General features: G+C 41.0%; 1 protein-coding gene across 2 annotated transcripts in view; it reads right to left on the reverse strand.

Annotated features, from left to right (window-relative positions):
• The window catches only part of LOC124797994 (baculoviral IAP repeat-containing protein 6-like), a 142,853-nt gene that overhangs the window by 16,867 nt on the left and 103,833 nt on the right, over positions 1 to 22,153 (reverse strand). For both annotated transcript variants that reach the window (XM_047261179.1, XM_047261180.1), the window contains exons 5-6: positions 11,526 to 11,748; positions 3,101 to 3,334 (exon numbers count right to left, since the gene is read on the reverse strand). In XM_047261179.1, coding sequence (XP_047117135.1) covers positions 3,101 to 3,334; positions 11,526 to 11,748 — 457 coding nt within the window. The remainder of the gene's footprint in view (positions 1 to 3,100; positions 3,335 to 11,525; positions 11,749 to 22,153) is intronic.

Raw genomic sequence — 22,153 nt, forward strand, 5'->3', positions numbered from 1 at the left:
ACTGTGCTACTTTTTGCTCAACACAAGTCTTTGTGATTATGGAGGTAACAGCACACGCAGTGTCAAATCTTTCCTACACGTGTACTTATAATCTTCTGCTATTGTCAAAGGAGATCTGACATGCTGTTCTTGGGAATCAGTTTCTTCAGGGCTGCTGTAAATTTTATGCTAACTACTTGAGGCTGGAGAGCTCCTTAAAATACTCTTGTATTATCATTATAAATGTGTTTGACTACTCTTTGTTCCTGTATCGTGTTTTTATTTCATGAAGGTAGTGTTAATAAATTCAAGCGGTGTGGGTCAACTCAACAAAATAGAAACAGAATTCCTGGATCTCATCAGTAACACTTTTCATCACATTTTCAACTAAACAAGCTTGTTAATTACCCTATACATTTTGTTGAACTGGCAAAAGCACACTATGTCACTACAGAACAGCACTGACTGCTGAAATTTATAGCATTGTTTAATTCCATTAATGTGAGATAATCTCCAATGTGAGATAATCTCTCAATACACTCACAAGAGAGGGAAAAAAAGGACAACTGCAACACCAAGGAGGAGTTGTGTGACACATTAAAGTTGGCAGGCACGTTTCTACATATGAAAGATGATGTCTATTCAAATTATACACCAGCCGCAAACGAGTGGTGCTAGTAGTGCCACTATGAGCATGGAAATCAGGTTTGATTGAAATATACACTGCAATGGTCGTGAGTGTTAAGTTACCTTTCAGATTGGACGTGGTGAGCTGATGTTAGTCAGGAGTGCCTTTAAGGCGACAAAGGCACCATTATCAACACCTCACCGAGTTTGAAAGAGGTCGAGTAATGCCGCTACAAGAAACTGGATGTTTCTTCTGCGATACTGCAGAAAGACTTGGCAGGAATGTAGCCACTGTATGGGACTGCTGGCAGCAGTGATCACGGGAACATACGTCTGCGAGAAGACCGGGCTCCGGACAGCCACGTGGGCACTCCTGAAAGGGAAGACTATCGTGTTCGGGGTATGGCTGCAGGAACCAGATGCCTTGTAGTGTGTATTCCACTGGCCCTAAACCACCAACATATGCGACTTGAGTCATGTTAAGTGTGAGCTCACTGGAGGTCTGATGAAAGCTGGTTCTGCCTCTGTGCCAGTGACAGCCGTGTGTTGGTTAGAATGAGGCCAGTTTAGGGTCTGCAACCAAGGTGTCTGTGTGTTGGAACACTGGACCTAAACCTGGGGTTATGGTCTGCAGTGTGATTTTATATGACAACAGGAACACACTCATGGCTATCCCACAGACCTTGACTGCAAATTTGTGTCAATCTGGTGAACCTACCTGTTATGCTGCCAATCACAAACAGTATTCCAGAGGGTGTTTTTTCTCAATACAATGACGCTTGTTGTGACCCAACAAGCTCTACAGAATGTTGACATATTGTCTTGGCATGCTCCACCACCTGATCTGTCTCAAATCTAGCACATATGGGATGTTGGATGATGATTCCAGAGTCATTCACAAACAGTATTAACTGTGTCTGTATTGACGTAGTGCAGCAGGCAAGAACTACATCCCACTGACATCCAGCACTTTTACAACACAATGCATGCATGTCTGTCTGCATTCAACAGTCTGGCAGTTCCACCTGTTATTAATGTACCAGCATTTCGAAGGGCTTTTACAATAGTATGTGACCTCACAATGTTAATCACGTATGTTAACTAGACATTCCTGAGAATTCATTACTCTAATTATTTTTTAGTCTTGCATGGCTTTTTGACAATGTATTTAGGAGAGCTGATGCTTGGTGAGGAGGTGATATTTCCACTGGAATTGATCTATTAAAATGTGCTTTTACAACATTATGCAATATAAAAATGAGTTCCAGAGTGTGTTAAATATAAAAGGGTGAAACTTTATTTAAACTTATTTCCTGGTCTCCTTTAGTAAGAAGAACACATTTAGAAATTTTACCCTTGTTTCACTACTAATTTCACCAGCTGAATTTTATGAAATTTCATTAGGAGCATGAGTCACATGGACACACTTAATATGTTTTATGCGAGTATTCACCAGTACCTCAGCCAAACTAGTGGAAGCTTTAAGCAAATAAGTCAATTCAGTTTCACCACCATGAGTAGTTAAGAAAATATAACTGACTTAGAAGGAGCCTTACAAGTCTGAAAAACTAATGCTACAGTTGTGGTTGGTCTCCGAGAGGTTGCCTGCTAACATTGGTTTTGCCTCAACAGCCATTCAATTCTTCAGCATAACCTATAATGAGAACAAGGTCTTTTTCATGCTATTTTAAAGATAGTGAACACACTTTGAAAAATCAGGTGATTAAGACACGATTCCTGCATCTGATTGTCTTGCCACATTTTATGATAATTGAAAGAATGCAGTACATACAGAGTTAAAAGGACTTGTCAACAGCTAAGGTTTCCATCTGTTACTGGCTAAGTCACCTGGTGACAAGGGTTCATGTTTTGTAGTGTCATTAGTTACATAAACTGAATCCAGTAGATTTGAAGCTTAATATTTTAACTATTTTTTGATTGATGTAAAACTGTAAAAAATTGTCGATGATGGAAGTGGAGTATATAAACATACTTTTGAAAGACCAGGTTTATTACACATGGTTTTTGCACCTCAGCAATTATGCAACATCAAATTACTGACTTATATTATGCAACACTAATTAAGGCATAGAAACTGTAAAAATATTGCCTTATGCTATTTGTAGAGTGTGCTCTGCATTTGTCAAAGTTCTGTCACTTTATCTGGATGGATGAATGAATACAAATACACACAAGCACTCCTATTATGGTGAAAACTGATTCAAGTCTCCAAGAATCTGAAGCATTTTACTGGGGGGGGAGGTGGATAATGACAGTACAACACCATTTACAAACGTGGCCAATTTATAGCTAGAGACTGCAAAAATGCTTACAGCTTGTTAAGAAAGAAGTCTTTATAACAATGGGACTACCAATGAGGACTGTCATGGAATTCCAATAATCTTGGAAACCAGCAAATTCATCAAGTAGTTTCTCCCCACCCCTCTCTCTAGATTACCAAGGGCTTTACTATAAAAATAGTTTGAAGTCCTACCTTCAATATCCTGTTCTTTTTTAGAATGAAGTGCCTGCGTATCACCTCTTCAAAACCATGTGCAGGATGTCTTATCTGTTCCAGCATTGCATACTTGATTGTGTTGACCATTAAACCATAATTATAATTTGCACTCTCAGTTTTACCTTTAGGTGTGTTTATCATACTTTCAAATCCAGGTTCATTGAAAAATGGTTCTGGGACAAGGATAAGACTTTGGATAGAAACCAACACCTGCAACAACAAAATAAATAATTTAAATCATATTTTTACCCATAAAATGTATGAAAGACACCATAGCCATATAAAGAAGCACAGAAAGTGGTACACAGTTAACATATCATTGTTACTTCCTGATTTGTCAACTTACACTATGTGATCAAAAGTATCTGGACACATGTCTGAAAATGACTTACAAGTTCGCGGCGCCCTTCAGTGGTAACATTGGAATTCAATACGGTGTTGGCCCACCCTTAGCCTTAATGACAGTTTCCACTCTCGCAGGCATACATTCAATCAAGTGCTGGAAGGTTTCTTGGGGAATGGCAGCCCATACTTCACAGAGTGCTGCACTAAGGAGTGGTATCAATGTCTGTCGGTAAGGCCTGGCATGAAGTTGGCGTTCCAAAACATCCCAAAGGTTTTCTATAGGATTCAGTCAGGACTCTGTGCAGGCCAGTCCATTACAAGGATGTTGTTATGTAACCACTCCACCACAGGCCGTGCATTACGAATAAGTGCTCGACCGTGTTGAAAGATGCAATCGCCATCCCCAAATTGCTCTTCAACAGTGGGAGGCAAGAAGGTGCTTAAAACATCAATGTAGGCCTGTGCTGTGATAGTGCCATGCTGAACAACAAAAGGGGTGTAAGCCCCTTCCATGAAGAACACTTCTACACCATAACACCGCCACCTCCATTTTTACTGTTGGCACTACACACGCTGACAGATGATGTTCACCAGGCATTAGCCATACCCACACACTGCCTTCGGATACCACATTGGGTACTATGATTCGTCACTCCACACAACGTTTTTCCACTGCTCAGTTGTCCAATGTTTATGCTTCTTACACCAAGAGAGGCGTTGTTTGACATTTATCGGCGTGATGTGTGGCTTATGAGCAGCCTCTTGACTATGAAATCCAAGTTTTCTCACATCATGCCTAACTGTCATAGTACTTGCAGTGGATCTCGATGGACTTTGGAATTCCTGTGTGATGGTCTGGATAGATGTCTGCCTATTACACATTATGACCTCTTCAACTGTTGGCGGTCTCTGTCTGTCAACAGACGAGGTCGACCTGTACACTTTTGTGATATACGTGTCCCTTCACATTTCCACTTCCTTATCACATTGGAAACACTGGACCTAGGGATGTTTAGAAGCTTGGAAATTTCGTGTACAGGCGTACGACAAGTGAAACACACTCACCTGACCATGTTCGAAGCCCATGAGTTCCGCCGAGCGCCCTGTTCTGCTCTCACAATGTCCAATGACTACTGAGGTCATCGATATGGAGAACCTGGCAGTAGTTAACAGCACAATGCACCTAATACGAATAACTTACGTTTTTGGGGGTGTCCAGATACTTTTGATCACATAGTGTACCTTTATATTGAACATTAACACCTTCGTTTCTTCACATACAAGAACTTGACTAAAGAACAATACAAAATTGCTTGCAATACAAGTCTATGTTTTTCTTAACCATACCTTTAAGAAGCAGACACACATACTGAAACTAAAGTTATGACAATATCTGGTTATGATGCTACAGCTAGCCAAAAACACGTAACAAATCAGGGAGCTAAATTATACAGTAGTCTACAGGGGTGGCTGGCAGGAAAGGCTATTTATGACTTACGGATGTGAAAGATACGTGTGGGATGTGAGGGAGAGAAAAGGTCACAGATATTTCTGTGAAGAAAGTAGCCACTGAGCAATACGGTGGCTGAAATGTGATCCAGATGTACAGCAATAAAGGGTAAAAATATAGTTCCTTTACATTTATGTAAATAAAGCAATGTGTTACGACTTACTTGATTCATCTTCCAACCTCTTTCCATCTTTCACTATTTCTATCACAATCAGAATTAAATTCAGGCAGCACAGTAAAAATGCAGCAACTTCAGCCACAAGAATATGGAGTTATTTTTTAAAAAAAATGTTCATCATGAGATCAGTCAGCAACACACTTCAACGAATGACACCTACAATAAATTCTCATCTGAATTCTTAAGTATATTTAATGAATGTTTCCCTTATGTAGCAGTATGGAATGACACACATGAAACTAGATCATGGGAAACGAAACGAATTACAGTGTCCAGCATTAAGAGGAGGAAATTGCATATGGAGGCAAAAGTTAATCGAAATCCTAAATTACTTAAACATGTAAGCACATAAAAAAATTGACCTAAGTATTTAAATTAGCAAGGCATACTGCAAACAATACATTCGTTTTAAACGATAAAAACACACACAAAGCTGTTTTGTTTGTTGTAGGATATGAAGTTGGTAGAGAAACGGAGAGAAAATGACCCTCTGAACTAATGATGAATGGTGGAGCTGTTACAGATCCTAGTGCCATATGTGAGTCCTCCAATGATTTGTTTTAATTAAATTCGCGATTGCTCACCATCAAGTACAAGTCCCAGTAAGGCAGAGAGAAACTGCTTGGGTTTTAAGCTTTCCTCTGTTTCAAGCTCTGATGTTATTAAAATTATAGTGTCCCTGAAAAACAATTGAACTCACTGGGTTGGGATGGTGATCCCAATAGAATATAAAAAGAACTGTCGCAGCACTGCATATCCATTCTCTCTTGTAATCAATTAGTCTTTTGAAGCAGGATGTTTTCCAGATTGCTGAAATATGCTTAAGTTCAGCCAAAAAATGGCAAACAAGACGAAAAGGTCTATCTCACCATTTAAACTTTTTTTGAAAATATTTGAAATATCTGTAGATGACCAGACAGAAAATTATAATTCATCCCACAACATTGGGTAAAACAACCAGTACGGCTTCAAGAAAGACTGCAGCACAACCACAAAATAAATTACATGGTCACAAATGTTTGCAGTTGTCTTGATTATAGAATCTGTGTATCGTGCATCTTTTGTGACCTTATCAAAACCTTTGGTCCTGTAAATCATGACCTACTACTACAAAATCTTACTAGCTATGGTTTTCAACGAAAATCTCTTAGTTGTGTTAGAAATAATAACTGGAAACTAAACTTTGCAAGAACAGGAACTGTTCCTTTCACCACATAACAATCAGCACAATGGAGAAGTGAAATAAGCTAAACGGACACAAAAATTGGACACTGGAAGCTGTGTCAAATTCCTTGTGTACTAGTAAATACAAATATGTTAAGGAGTTATCATGCAGACAGCATTCTGAGTTGACTTAACAGTTTGGTGTATCTCATGAATGTCATACCATATGACTGACTTAGCTGTAAAAGGAACTATATACTGTGCATTCTTTTGCAGTAGTTAATTATAGCATAATCTTCTGGAATTCTGAGAAAACTTATCTGGTCAAAACCTTTACACTATAAAAAAGTAAATGCACACACACACACACACACACACACACACACACACACCCGAGAGAGAGAGAGAGAGAGAGAGAGAGAGAGAGAGAGAGAAAGAAACTTTTTGAGGGCAAATGCTTCTTGCACAGAAACAAGACTAGACATGGGGCAAGTTACATCTACTGTTACCTACCCACAGACTAAAACTATATGAAAAATCTGCACTATTGCACTACATGGGCATGAAGTTTGTAAATAAAATTTGGAAGGGGAAAAGTGACCCGAATGCAAGAAACACTGAAGGAGACCTGGAAAAATATATTATTTTTTTTTCCTCTCCAAAAAATGGTAACCAAATAAAGTAATCCTGCCTGAAAAAGCAACATAAGTATTGTGACCTTAGATAAAGTTTATTAGTTCACGTACAGTTTTAAAATTGACGAAACACTTATGTCACAACTTTGATCATATGAGGCTTGTTATGGGATGATAAAAATTTGATTTTGATTTGACTGTGTTAGTACCACTTTCTTACTTATACACTCTCAATGCGACTTTATTTTACATATTTTAATCATTGTATTCTGCTAAAATTTTCCTGTGTTCTACTCCATCCAATGGAAAGGTAATTTATTTTGGATACCTTAGCAACTGTTCCGATATCTTGTTTCTTCCTTTTTGATAGAATTCTTACCACTTCTGTCATTTTACCATTTCATACTGATTTCTGAGCATACAGCCCATTAACCTGTTCCTTCTCATGACAATGGTGTTCCATTAATATTATTTCTTTGCTGATTCAAGTTACATTGTGTTTACTTTAGATCCTATACACCAGTATTTATTAATATCCTAACCACAAATATAGATGCAAAACATTTTCCAAAATACCCAATATTTGGTGGGACCCTGGGCAGGTATATGAGCTGGCACCATTCTAGCAGCTGCTTTAATGTGACGTGCAAACGTGAACTGTGTGAGGTGATAGGATGGAAGAAAGTGAAAGTGTTGGGTGCAGGGGGGCAGGGACCATAGGTTACCTGAGACTGAGGTCATGATGATTATAGGAGTGAAGGATGTGTTTGTTGTAAGGATAATTCCCATCTGCGTGGTTTTGGGAAGTGGAGGGAAGGATCCAGATGGCTCAGGTTATGAAGCAGAACTGAGCATGCTGTTCTCAGCTGCATGTTGCATCACCAGATGAGCAGCTTTCTTCTTGACAACAGTTTGGCAGTGGCCATTGATCCTTGTGGACAACTGGTTGGTAGTCATACCAACACAAACTGTGGTGCAATATTTAAAAGAGTGTTGATATATGACTTAGCTGTTTTCATATGTGGCCCAGACTCTTATGGAGAAGGACAAGACTGTGACAGGCTGGAGTTTGAGGTGCCGGGTGGTTGGATTTCGCAGATCTTGCACCTTGGTCTGCCACAGGGATATGATGTACACTGACAGTCCAAGTTCACTGCATTTGCAAAGCTGATAACATCTAATATAGTTAAAGTTTTGGAGAACATTACGTGAGTATGAAAATTGAATTAAGTTACAACGGACTATACCGTATAGAGATGATGAAATACACAAACAGAAGAACCTCTTCCTGTTGTCCACTTGTGTGAAGTGTCAGCAACCATGTTGCAGATATTAGTTACCAATTGCATGATAAACAGAGATAAAATCTCTATCTTCAACATCAGAATCTCACTACTGGTAACTTATTATGGTAAGTGCCAAAACCATGGCTGCTAGAAGTAGTAACATGTGCACAGTTCATGATAGTGAAGTTGTTTCAGATATGATTTGTAAAAATCTGTGGATGATGTGAATAGCCGACTCAGATAAAGATCTGAAGATAATTCCTGTATGTAAGTGCACTTGAGAAGTTGCTGCTAATCAGATAAATGTTAATATTTATTTGTGCAAGTGAACAATATTACATTGTGTCCCTTACCACAGTTTACACGAAGTTATGTTACAGGGTGACTGTTTATGTGCTGTAGTTAAGATTCTTCCTTAATTTAATTTTATATTGCACTGAATCATGATTAATTTGAGACGGCCATTAACAATTTTGGAATAATTAAGTATTACAATCTTAATAAAAAAACAATAAATTCCTTTCAAATTTGCGTTTTTGAGAAATTCTGCAGTAATGTTTTGTTATTTGCAAGTAAACAATGTTAAGTAACCAGTGACAAATTTTTAACAATAAAATTTAGGATAGAATTTACCATTTTAAAAATCTTATTACTGCAGATGTATTTGAAAACAATGATTTATCTGAATAAAAAAAATTACTGTGTGGAATGTAAAATCTTTATGAAATTTCATTGAAACTTCATTGTGCATTTTCTCAAGACAACCAACCTGTCTCTTAACACTGTTCACAGCTGAGGTCTCCATATAATGGCTATAGGGGTGAATCCAGAGAATCACCTTCACATCCTTGACATATTTGGGGTTCAAACTCTCAACCAATGGACTCAAATCAATGAAAGATTATGAAGTGGTTATCAACATGCAGCCACCCATGAATTTAAACGATGTACAAGTGTCTCTGGATGACATCAGTTATTACAACCATTATACTGCAAACTGAGCTGAAATCTCTTATTCACCGAAACAGCTATGACGTCAAGACAGATTTTGAATGGCCACCTCACTGTCAAATGAACTTTCCAAGCTTTGAATGATTGCCTTAATGGGATACTGTGCTTGACAACATACACTTCTGGTCTACAGTTGGTAGTAACTACTGATGTGTCCTCTCATGATGTAGGTGAGGTCCTGTCCCACAAATACCCCAGTTGTAAGACTCCATCCACCTCCCTGGAATGCTACCCTCAATAGAATGAGATGCTCTTGCTGTCACCTACGCTCTGCTGTTTCACCTCACATGCCCTCCCTGGAACAGTTTGGCAGGCCTGGGCACAACATGGCTGGGGTGGGCAAATGGTTGACACATGGGCAGTCCTTGCATCTGAGATGTGGTCAAGGGTGGCTGATCAGCTCACACATATGTAGAGCATGTACAATACAGCCGTCTAGTGCATAGCCTACATTACCTGCACCTGCTAGTGAGCATGATGAGGGCCAGCATGGGTGCCATTATTCCGTGGGGAAACTCCAAATATTTAAGTTGTTATTTCTTGGACAAAAATTTCATCCTGTCAAAGACCAATGACTGTTGATTACCACCTTTAGCCCTAAGTATGCCTTACCAGACCAGATTGCCCATTGCCTCCAGGAGTGGGCACTATAGTTGCCTGCTTTCCACTATTCTATGAACTATCACATTATACATTAACACAGTTGCTGTGTCCTGATTACCTAAGGGATTTGACCCAGCTTTTGAGCAATATGAACTGGTGTGCTTCTCACTTTATTCTGATCTTCAATCAGCTATTTCAACTTTTGAGCTGATGTGTGCAATGACACAGCCATCACCCCCACCCCAAGGACCTGATGTTATGCTGCCTCACTCATTTTGTGCAACACAAAGCCCAGACATCCCCTGGCCCTGATTTTCACCACTAATGGCAAAGGTGAAATCCACTATGCCTAAAACACAAGATTCTGTTGGGCATCTTGGACGAGGAGCACTGTCACATTCTGATTGCCCTCTCTCTGTGGGTGTAAGTGCTGTGCATCCAGTACGCCGCCAACTGAAGCATATCCCACACGGAAAATTTCGTGCATAAAGATGTGTTCTGGCTCAACACTTCTGACATGATGGAGTGTCTCTGCAAATGTTTGGACTATCAGGTCCATAATGTTGTGCATCCTAGTGGTTCTCTCCATGGCTCAACACTGTGGGGCTATTGGAGCGTATCCACCTAGATTCCAATGGCCAGTTTTTGGGCTCCATGTGGTTGTTTTCACCAATTCCTTTTCTCACTTCCTTGCTGTGCTCTGCTTGTCCAAGATCACTTCTGCCACTATTAACATGGCCTTAGAAAAAATCTCCGTCCTTTGAGGCGCCTCATACACTTTGGTTTCAGATAATGTGGCAGTGTTCACCACCAATGATTTCAAGTAATTCTGTGTCAGAAACAGGATGCAACACCTTTTTACCATGCACTTTTACCTGGCCTCCATCAGTTGTGTGGATCACTATCTGCACTCTGAAGACCATGCGCCACAAAGAAATTATGTCCAATGCTGCACCTAACATCCTGTTTCTGTCAACATATAGAGCTACCCCGACTGAAGTCCACAGCCCATGGAGTGGCTTTGTTCATGTCCTCACTGCACCTTCTTGGACATGCTATGAATGCTGCCGGCACAAGCTGCCACCGAGGCTACTCCATTCTCAGTGGGCAACACAGCATGGGTCCATGATCCAAAAGACGGGGACAATGATTTCCAAAAAACTGATTCAACCCACATTAGTTTCAAGAATTACACCTGCAATAGGCTTATCTCAGAGTTAAATGACATTCACTGAGTCAAAATGTACTAATTCAACAGTCACGAGTACGTGACAGAAAAATACCTGTGACCAGCTCAAGTAACACAGCTTTCAGCTAATGAGAGTTATGGAAACGACGGAAAACCTACATCCCATGCCCAGACAAGGGAATGAACACTGCTTGCTACAAATGAGAGTTTTAAGTAAATTATGGACAGCACAATTTTTATTGTTAACGAATTGTTCTATCCTTGATTTGCATAAATTTAAACTAAAACTTACAAAAGTAGATTATAAGGAAGAAGGAGGAGGGGAGGGAGAATGATGGAGAAGGAAAGAGGAGTGAAAGAGAAATGGGAGGTGGGAGGAGAGGAACAAATCTTTCTCACAAAAAGAAAACTCATCAAACTCAGGTTTTTAAGTATATGTAAGAAATAATAAAGTCTTACATTAATAATGAAACAACAAACCTGAAGCAATGTTGATGTTGGAAGCCAAGCTTCTCCTTGTAAGCCATGCCAAGTGCCAAGCAGTGATAAACATACACGACCACAAGCATAAAGATTTGGATTGAAGCGTACAGTACCACCTCCTGTGGTACATAACTTCACCATTGGTGGAACATGAGGATACTGCATAGGCAGGAATATGTCAAATATAAAGCAGCCACCACTGTAAGGTGTACCCTCCGGACTGAAACATTGCAAAGAAAGTTATCGACATGTCCTTTTTTATAAATACACTCCTGGAAATTGAAATAAGAACACCGTGAATTCATTGTCCCAGGAAGGGGAAACTTTATTGACACATTCCTGGGGTCAGATACATCACATGATCACACTGACAGAACCACAGGCACATAGACACAGCCAACAGAGCATGCACAATGTCGGCACTAGTACAGTGTATATCCACCTTTCGCAGCAATGCAGGCTGCTATTCTCCCATGGAGACGGTCGTAGAGATGCTGGATGTAGTCCTGTGGAACGGCTTGCGATGCCATTTCCACCTGGCGCCTCAGTTGGACCAGCGTTCGTGCTGGACATGCAGACCGCGTGAGACGACGCTTCATCCAGTCCCAAACATGCTCAATGGGGGACAGATCCGGAGATCTTGCTGGCCAGGGTAGTTGACTTACACCTTCTAGAGCACGTTGGGTGGCACGGGATACATGCGGACGTGCATTGTCCTGTTGGAACAGCAAGTTCCCTTGCTGGTCTAGGAATGGTAGAACGATGGGTTCGATGACAGTTTGGATGTACCGTGCACTATTCAGTGTCCCCTCGACGATCACCAGTGGTGTACGGCCAGTGTAGGAGATCGCTCCCCACACCATGATGCCGGGTGTTGGCCCTGTGTGCCTCGGTCGTATGCAGTCCTGATTGTGGCGCTCACCTGCACGGCGCCAAACATGCATACGACCATCATTGGCACCAAGGCAGAAGCGACTCTCATCGCTGAAGACGACACGTCTCCATTCGTCCCTCCATTCACGCCTGTCGCGACACCACTGGAGGCGGGCTGCACGATGTTGGGGCGTGAGCGGAAGACGGCCTAACGGTGTGCGGGACCGTAGCCCAGCTTCATGGAGACGGTTGCGAATGGTCCTCGCCGATACCCCAGGAGCAACAGTGTCCCTAATTTGCTGTGAAGTGGCGGTGCGGTCCCCTACGGCACTGCGTAGGATCCTACGGTCTTGGCGTGCATCCGTGCGTCGCTGCAGTCCGGTCCCAGGTCGACGGGCACGTGCACCTTCCGCCGACCACTGACGACAACATCGATGTACTGTGGAGACCTCACGCCCCACGTGTTGAGCAATTCGGCGGTATGTCCACCCGGCCTCCCGCATGCCCACTATACGCCCTCGCTCAAAGTCCGTCAACTGCACATACGGTTCACGTCCACGCTGTCGCGGCATGCTACCAGTGTTAAAGACTGCGATGGAGCTCCGTATGCCACGGCAAACTGGCTGACACTGACGGCGGCGGTGCACAAATGCTGCGCAGCTAGCGCCATTCGACGGCCAACACCGCGGTTCCTGGTGTGTCCGCTGTGCCGTGCGTGTGATCATTGCTTGTACAGCCCTCTCGCAGTGTCCGGAGCAAGTATGGTGGGTCTGACACACCGGTGTCAATGTGTTCTTTTTTCCATTTCCAGGAGTGTACATAACAAAAATATGAAATGAAATGATCATATGGCATAGCCAGCCGGGAGACCCCATATGGGGAAGTTCGGCTGCCGCGTGCCAGTGATGAGGATGAAATGGTGAGGACAACATAACAGAACAAAAACAATCTTACAAATAACTGTACAAATCTTATAAGTAACCAAACTGTAAAAATCTTATAAGTAACCATACAATTCCTAACACAGACTTCAAATGACATCATTCAACTCTTAAGTATTACATTTGCTTTCTCAAACAATAGAAAATCCAGGATGGAATGTAAAAATAATATGGAAAGGATAGTTGCTACTCACTAAATAGCAGAGATGCTGAGTCACAGATAAGCACAACAAAAAGACTGTCACAAAATGAGTTTTCGGCCAACAAGGCCTTTGTTGGAAAAGCGCGCACACACGCGCGCGCACACACACACACACACACACACACACACACACACACACACACACACACACACACAGTCTCTTGCAGCTGAAGTGAGACTACAAACAGCAGCACATGATGGGAGAGGCAACTGGATGGGAGTAAGGTGGTGACTTGGGTTGGGAGGGAGAGGGATAGCAGGGTCGGGGTGAGGGATGGTAAAGTTCTGCTCGTCGGAGCACACAGGGATGAGTTGGGGAGAGGATACGGCAGCTAGGTGCAGTCACAAGATTAATTGGAGGGATTGGGAAAGAGAGGGGGGGTGGGGGGGGGGGGGTTCGGAAAATGAGAGAAGTAAAAAGACTGGGTGCGTTGATGGAGTAGATGGCTGTGAAGTGCTGGAGTTGGAACTGGCTAGCGGCTAGATAGATAAGGACAAACACTAACAAAGTTCCAGGAGTGTAGGGTTCCAGGAGTGTAGGATATGTTGCAGGGATTGCTCCCTCCTGCGAAATTCAGTAACAATGGTTTTGATGGGGAGGATCCAGATGGCACAGGCTGCGAAGCAGTTACGTCGTACTCAGTGACAGTGCAGTCGTCGTCTCTTGGTCACAGTTTGTTGGTGGCCACTCATGCAGACACGCAGCTTGTTGGCTGTCTAGCCCACATAAAACACGGCACAATGATTGCAGCTTAGCTTGTAGATCACATGACTGGTTTCACAGGTAGCCCCACCTTTGATGGGATGGTTATGTTTATAACTGGATTAGAGTAGGTGGTGGCGAGAGGATGTATGGGACAGGTCTTGCATCTAGGTCTATTACAGGGATATGAGCTACGAGGCAAGGGGGTGGGAGCACGGGTTGTGTGGGAATGGATAAGAATATTGTGCATGTTTGGTGGGTGGCATAATGCTGCTGCAGGAGGGGTGGGAAGGATAGTGGGTAGGGTGTTACTCATTTCAGGGTATGATGGAAAATAGTTGAAACCTTGTCAGAGAATGTAATTTAGTTACTCCAGTCCTGGATGATACTGAGCCACAAGGGGAATGCTGCTCTGTAGCTGAACAGTGGAACCTCGGAGGCAATGGCAGACTGCAAAGATAAAGCACAGAAATCTGTTTCTGTACAAGGTTGGGATGGTAATTACACTCTGTCAAGGCCTCATTGGGACCAAAAGTATGTTTCAAGAGGGACTGCTCCTCACTGCATATGTGAGTCCAGTCACCCACCATCTCCTGCAGTCCTGTTGTCTGACCACAGAGAAGCATTCTCATGTGTCTCAGTTCCACCCGCGGATGGAGCAACTGAATTATATTCTCCGTTAAGGTTTCGAATACCTACTACGAAGTCTACCACCTGAGTAAAGCAGGTAGTCGACTTCGTGTATTGGTAGAATACTGGTGAAGTGCAACCAGTCTACAAAGGAGTTTGCTCACAAATCACTCTTGCACCAGCCCTAGAATATTGCTGAAGTATGTGGGAACCGTACCAAATAGGACTAACAGGTGACACTGAACATATACAGATAAGGGCATCACAAATGGCCAAAGGTTTATTTGATCCAAGGAAGAGTATCAATGAGAGAATGAAAGAACCAAAATGGAAGAGTCTACACGATAGATGTAACCATCCCAAGAGTCTACTAACAAAGTTTCAAGAACCAGCTTCAAATGACGACTCTAGGAATATTCTACAACACATTATATCGTTTGCATGGCATCTTGAGGATAAGATTAGAATAACTACAGCACACACAGTGGCATTCAAACAATCATTCATCCTGTGCCCTATACTTGAATGGAATGGTACAATGGGACGTGCCTTCTGCCATGCACTTTACTGTGGTTTGCACAGTATAGATGAGGAAGTTTGTGAATCTTCCTATACTACAAGTCCAAAGACTGGTTTGATGTAGCACTCCATGCTAGTCTATCCCCAGGAAGTCTCTTCATGTTTGAATAACTACCGAAACCTCAATCCATTTGCACTCATATCTGTATCTCCTCCTACAATTTCTGTAGCCTGCATACCCTCCATTACCAAATGACTATGCTTTGATGCTTGAGGGTATGTCCTATCAACCAATCTCTTCTTTTACAGAAAGTGTGGCTTAAATTTATTTTTTACTTAATTTGAGTCAATACTTTCTACTACATTTTAAAATTTCTGTAACATTTGTAGTCCAAATTCCACTTAACACAAGGCTACACTCCATGCAAATACTTGCAGAATATATTTCTGAACACTTGCAATGAGAGGTCCCCTGTGGTGGGATTGACTTTTTGAAATACACTATACTGCTACGAAGGTTACTATCCCAGGTATCACACAGCAGCCATTCACTCTGCTGGGCTCTCATTTGCAATTAATTGACAGGTGGGATTTGGAATTTTGTGACATTCAATAGTGATAAAAATGTTGTATTAAATAATCCAGAGGGAGGGAGGGAACAACTCCATTATTACTGACAGATATAAACATAAAACCATTGCATTTTCAAATTATACATAGGCACCTTGGGAACTGCATGTCTTAGAATGTGTGTATGAGATACTACCATGCATTGTCACGTAATGTGTGTATGATGAGATACTACCATGCATTGTTACGTATGTGAAGCATGGAAACATCAGTGAAATATGTAGCGGCCACATAATCGCTATAGATAATAAATCAAAATGCCAGTTGACTGTGTAGTTGCCTAAATCAGCTGATAAAAAGCTATTTGAAAGTCATAGACATAGGGCAGTTAGAACTAGCGAATACCTGAATTCCATTCTGTAAGTGTATGGTGTTGATCCCTATTTTATCGCACTGAATAAACCAAGTTTTAATGAATACACAACAGTACAGGGTGTATAAAAAAGAATCACCGGATTTTAAAAAATGATTACTATTACATTATTTGAGATATGTGTGTGAACAATGTACTGTTGGAAGGTGCAAACACTAATTTTACATGGTTTCCACTAGGTTTTAGCAGTGTGCACCCACTTCAATTCTAGTAAAAATGGTGTTAGGTCAACAAAGAGTTTAGTGCTCAACTTTTTGTGCAGCACGCTCTGTAATAATTATTCAGCATGACTTCCGTACTAGGTATGGTGTGGATCCCCTACAGCACAGAGCATTATACAATGGCATAAAAAAATCCAAGAAACAGATTGTTTGAATAAAGGCAAATCACTTGACCGTCCCTGAGCGACACAGACAACATCAAACGCGTCTGCCATTGTTTCACACGGAGTCCACAGAATTTTGTTTGTACTTTCTTTTCCCACAGTTGGAGACCGATTCGTATGACTTCATTTACCAACAGGATGGGGCACCGCGACACTAGCATCTGAAAGCGCAGGGATTTTTAAATCAAAAGATTACTGAACGCTGGGTGGGTCGCAATGGACCAAATGATTCATTCTTACATTACTGGCATCCAAGGTCACTGGATCTGACTATATGCGATTGTTTCTTGTTGGGGTTTATAGAAGACTGTTTATGTGCTTTTGTTAACAACAACAACAACAAAAACAACAACAACAACAACAGGATGTATACACGGACAAGGAAAAAAATTCCCGGATTTCCCCAGATCTCCCAGTTAAAAATACAGTTTCTCCTGGGCGAACACACATTTTTCCATGGTAAATGACATTAGATTTTCGTCAGAATTGTAAAACTTATAAATCCCTTGAATGGGCGAACACACATTTTTCCATGGTAAATGACATTAGATTTTCGTCAGAATTGTAAAACTTATAAATCCCTTGAATGGTTATGTTTTTATACACGGGCGTAGAATTTCCTGGCACTTTAGAAAACAAAACTCAGGGAAAAAACGTGTTTTGGAAAGATCTTTGATGGGCAGCAACATATACACTGCATATTTTCATATTATGAAAGTATAGATTCGAATCCCACCACACACTGCATGTTACTTTCCGAACCACTGAAATTGAGATTGCTGTGTGCTTTTGTAAGCTCATGTCTCGTGATCTCGCCAGTCGATGACAGCGGATATTCAGACCATAGGGAACGTGATGTACTCAGCCAATAGCAACATCACCGTTAAGTAGCGCAAATACACAAGCCGGAAAAGTTAATGTTTTAAATTAATATACATAGCGTTGCTATTAGAAAAACAAAGCTTTCACATACTGGAAAGAGAAGCCAAGCTTTCATATATAATGTTGATCTTTTTGCGCACGTTGCACCTTAGGATATTACACAAATGTGCCAGCAAAATTTTTTAGCCGAGTCCAGTGACTTGTCCTTGAAGTTTTCCACAAATAAATTAGTTACCAGAGAGGAGAGAGGGCTTCCCATAGTACTACATCAATTTGCTCATAATAACAATATAAAAGTCTGATCCTCTGGGCTAAAAATTCCTCTCAATGGCTCATCACCATAGAGTTTATTTAAAATGAGTCAAACACACTGTGATATAAGAAATTCATCGTACATTCTCGCACATAGTCCAACTTCCGTAAAAGGAAATTTACTATGAAAGTAATGCTTTTCAAAAGACCATCCGCAATATTTTCCCGCAACATGTTAGAAACAGGTTCGTTTCAGTAGTTGCCAGAGTGCCAGATAACAGGCGTCACCATGCTTGTGCAGCTGCGATGACGCAGGTCCAGATTCCAAATTAAGTAGGCCTCGACCTGATATTAAGCTTTTCAGTGTGGTTTTTGGGATGTAAATTTTCTTGGAGTACCAGTAACTATTGCCTCAATGTTTGGTTCTTAATTCTGGCATAATGCCATACCTGCTAGAAGACGAAAATGTGCACTTGAAACGCAATGCGAGCGGGTTGATAACTTTGTTTCAAATACACTGACTGCCTCAGTGGAAATATTAATAAAAGCCAAATTTCTTTAGCAAACCGACAAAAATAACTTCATTGTTCTGCAAGGTGATTAATGCTCGACTGTTGGAAAAGGTGGAAATGAAATAAAATCTGAAAAGTAATAACGTATTTTTGCCTTCTGTTATTATGTGACTGTATTTTAATTCACTTGACAGCTCCCGGCCACAGAAATCCGTTTCGTTCTCATTTGACGAGAGAGCAGTAAACGAAGAGGAAACAGCAAAATCACTAAATGTAAACACGGGTCACATGGAGATTACACACTTCCCCACTATAATTCAGAGTGCTTTGCGCATCAGCTCCAGATCTATAGTATTTCCGCACCTGGGCAATACTAGATAGTGTGTTCAAAAACCAACTGGGATGCGTTTCAAAATAATATGAGTAAGCGAATAAACCAACGTGCGCAGGATGCTAGGGCGCTTTTTGAAACACGGTTTTTTCCCCTCTCAAGAATATTAAATTTCACCCACCCCATAGATCCCGGCCTAATGTGCATGCATGAATCTGGCAGAGTTGGGGGGCAGGAGTAAAATTTTTCCCAGTTGCATCTATTGCTTGCTGCTGCGGCTGCTTACACAGCAACAACCAAATTTCTGTAGCCAGAAGTGGGGGAGAAGGTACTACTAAACTCAACTGTGCATGCACATGAGCCTGTCTGTAACTGCTAAAACGAATCTAAATGGTAAACAGTTGTGACACACTTAGCAGAGGCAATTTGTTGTTAAGAAGCATTGCATAGTCTCCCTAAAAGCCTTTGACACATTTTGCTGTTGGCAGCCACTTGTAAGAGCACTGTTTTTTGTTGCATAAGGTGCATTTCCTTTGCAATTTTTTTTTTCTCTAGTTCATGTTTTATTGCTGCAATATTATCCTGCGGGGTAGCGCGATACAGTAATATCTCTTGTTAGAGTATCTGTTCTTACTAGTCAAAATTACAAAAAATTAACTGAAAACAATGAAAAACTCACAGATTATCGTATCTCCCAGGTCGTATACACCCTGAACAATGAATGAACTGAGACATCGTGTGCGATAGCAGCTGTGGAAGCTATAACTCAACAGATTTGGGAACAACCCTATGAAAAGGTAGGGGTGGGGGGTGGCTTTGGAGTTTTCTGTTCATCAGAAAACAAAATTCATTGTATACGTTTATTAGTTTCTGAGATATAGATGTACCAAAATCGGATGATTCTTTTTGATAAAACTGTGTATAATTACAAATTCAAAGATATGTGGCACTCAAGACACTTATTTGAAACTATAAATAATGTTCTTTGTTCACAATTTCCATTGAAAAGAGAATTTTTCTTAAACATGTCTAGTGTATGAAAAAGGACAAGATGCAGCATGAAAACAATAACCATACCGAGTTTAAAAGAATTCTTGTGAGCCACAGCATATGTTGTCTACCAAACAGAGTATAAGTAGATTTTTTTCACAATTTATAGGGATGCAACATCATTTGTCAGAACATCCACACTAAATGTGTGTTATCCAAAGTGCTTGCGGTACTGACAGAAAACCCCGTGACAAAAGGGGCTGCCTGCTCACGAATGGGCAGTTTGAGTTTTGGACTGTGATGTGCAGCTGGTGTGGGACGCTATCGTGGCACTGCACAAGTGACCAGGACTACAATAGATGCTGTGCAACTATGACGTTATACCTTGCGTTGTTGTGTTCTACCTAGTGTTGTCACACGATATCTACACAAAGTAAACTATGAGACACTCACAGAAGGTAATACTCTGTCAGTCTCTCGGCATCAGCGTCTTTATATTTAAAGCATAGTAGGTACAAGGGCTCTTTGTTCTAGCATCACCACAACTGGGAAACTGCCATTTGGTCAAAAATTCCTTTGCTTGTTCCAAATGTTTCTCTCTTCTGGAAACTGGAAATAAATAGAAGAAAGTTTGTAGGTAATTCATCTACAATTCTGCTCATGTATTCTGCAGTGAGTTGGAAGGATAATACTTGAGATGGGAAAAATTCTTGTGTTGCTAGAAATCTGAGAAAAGATAATTATATTAGTACACTTATTTTTAATAAGTCTACATTTCATGCCATTTAAGTGATATTTTCAGGAACATATGGAGAAACATTAGGGGCTTGTGTCAGACATAGAAGATAAAAGAATACTTGGAACAGGATCAAATGTGTCAATGAAGCCAAGGAAATGGGTTCTGTATGATCACTAGGTTTTCCTGAGTACAGTTCAACACAGCAGACAGCAAGTAAATTTCTTGATTTTGAGTGTACTACTTTCCCCCGTCAGTAGTTTCTGGTTCTTTCCTCCAGGAAAAATAAATGTGGCTGTTAAAAGTGTTTGTGGGAAATTTAAGGACAGGCCTAAATTTTGTTGAATCCGCGTGTCCCTAAAGTAATAGCATTTCAGTCCTGTTTCACATGATATTAGCCATCTTAAGGGTTTTCAGTTAAAATTCTGTAGCTCTAATAATGGAATGTTATTCTGTGAACACAGGTAAAAATTCCTATTTTTCTGATTAAAATGTTTCCTTTCTTGAAAACTGGTGCTACTACAGCTATGAAATTTGTTTTGTTACAGCACATAAATCATACAAATACTATCACTAAAAAAAATCCTGTTGTTCTTACTAACATGTTGTCTTCTTTGAAAACTGCTACTCCTACAACTATGAAATTTTTACTGCTGTTTATTACAACATAGAAATCATACGAATACTAACTACTCATTTTGTCGACTGAAACAAAATTTTTTTCCATTAAATTCGGTGGCAGAATCAATCAGTTTCGTTCTGCGATAACTCCAAACTGGCAACAGTTAGATGAATTTTGACTGCTGATCGATTATAAGCAAGAAGAAAATTAACGTCACAGAGTTTTTTCTGCTGAAGTGTGTGTTTCTTGAACAAGTTGCACTTTTGTTCTGTAAGGTGCAAAACATGCAGAAACTAATCTAAAATACGACCTGAATTTCTGGTCGTCGTTTACAGGGTGCCTGCTAATTAAAATGTTATAATAACCTTCAGTGCCATGTGCGGCAAAAATGCTATTAATCTTGTTCATCATCGTCATCGTCATCATCATCATCATCATCATCATCATCCTAATCAAATGGAGGAGACACGATAATATTGCTGTGTCATTTTCTTCTTGTATCTGTATAGTTCAAAGTCAGATTCAATTTAACCGCTGTTCTCTCCATTCCTTTTCTGCTGGTGTCGCATCTGCACCTGGACCAGGGCTTGGAAACAGCGACAACTGCAGACGAAATTTTGTCACATAGCCATATACCTGAGTGAACAGGCAGCCCATTTTGCCACAGGTGGGATTTGTCACTGCTGCAAGCTGCTGTTGCACATTTGACAACCCATCTTAAATACACTGTGCAACATAATTAAAGTGCAACTTTTTCAAAACCCCTTCACTGCCTCCCATTGCAACATAGAACTTTGATTTAGGCTCTAAGGTGCCTAAAATCTCCCTCCAAATATCAAGGCGTTGACTCGTGTGTGGGAAAAGGTGGGTTAATGACGACACACTCGCGCCATATTTCATCACAATTCTGCCCACCATCATTATGGATGTGTCACCCCCTCCCCCCCCCCCCCCCCCCCCCCACACACACACACACACACACACACACACTTCATCCCTTCTTTTGACGCCTCTGCAATGGTCAGAATTGCAATGCCCAGCACT

The sequence above is a fragment of the Schistocerca piceifrons genome, chromosome 5, assembly GCF_021461385.2.
Source record: "Schistocerca piceifrons isolate TAMUIC-IGC-003096 chromosome 5, iqSchPice1.1, whole genome shotgun sequence".
NCBI classification, from domain to species: Eukaryota; Metazoa; Arthropoda; class Insecta; order Orthoptera; family Acrididae; genus Schistocerca; species Schistocerca piceifrons.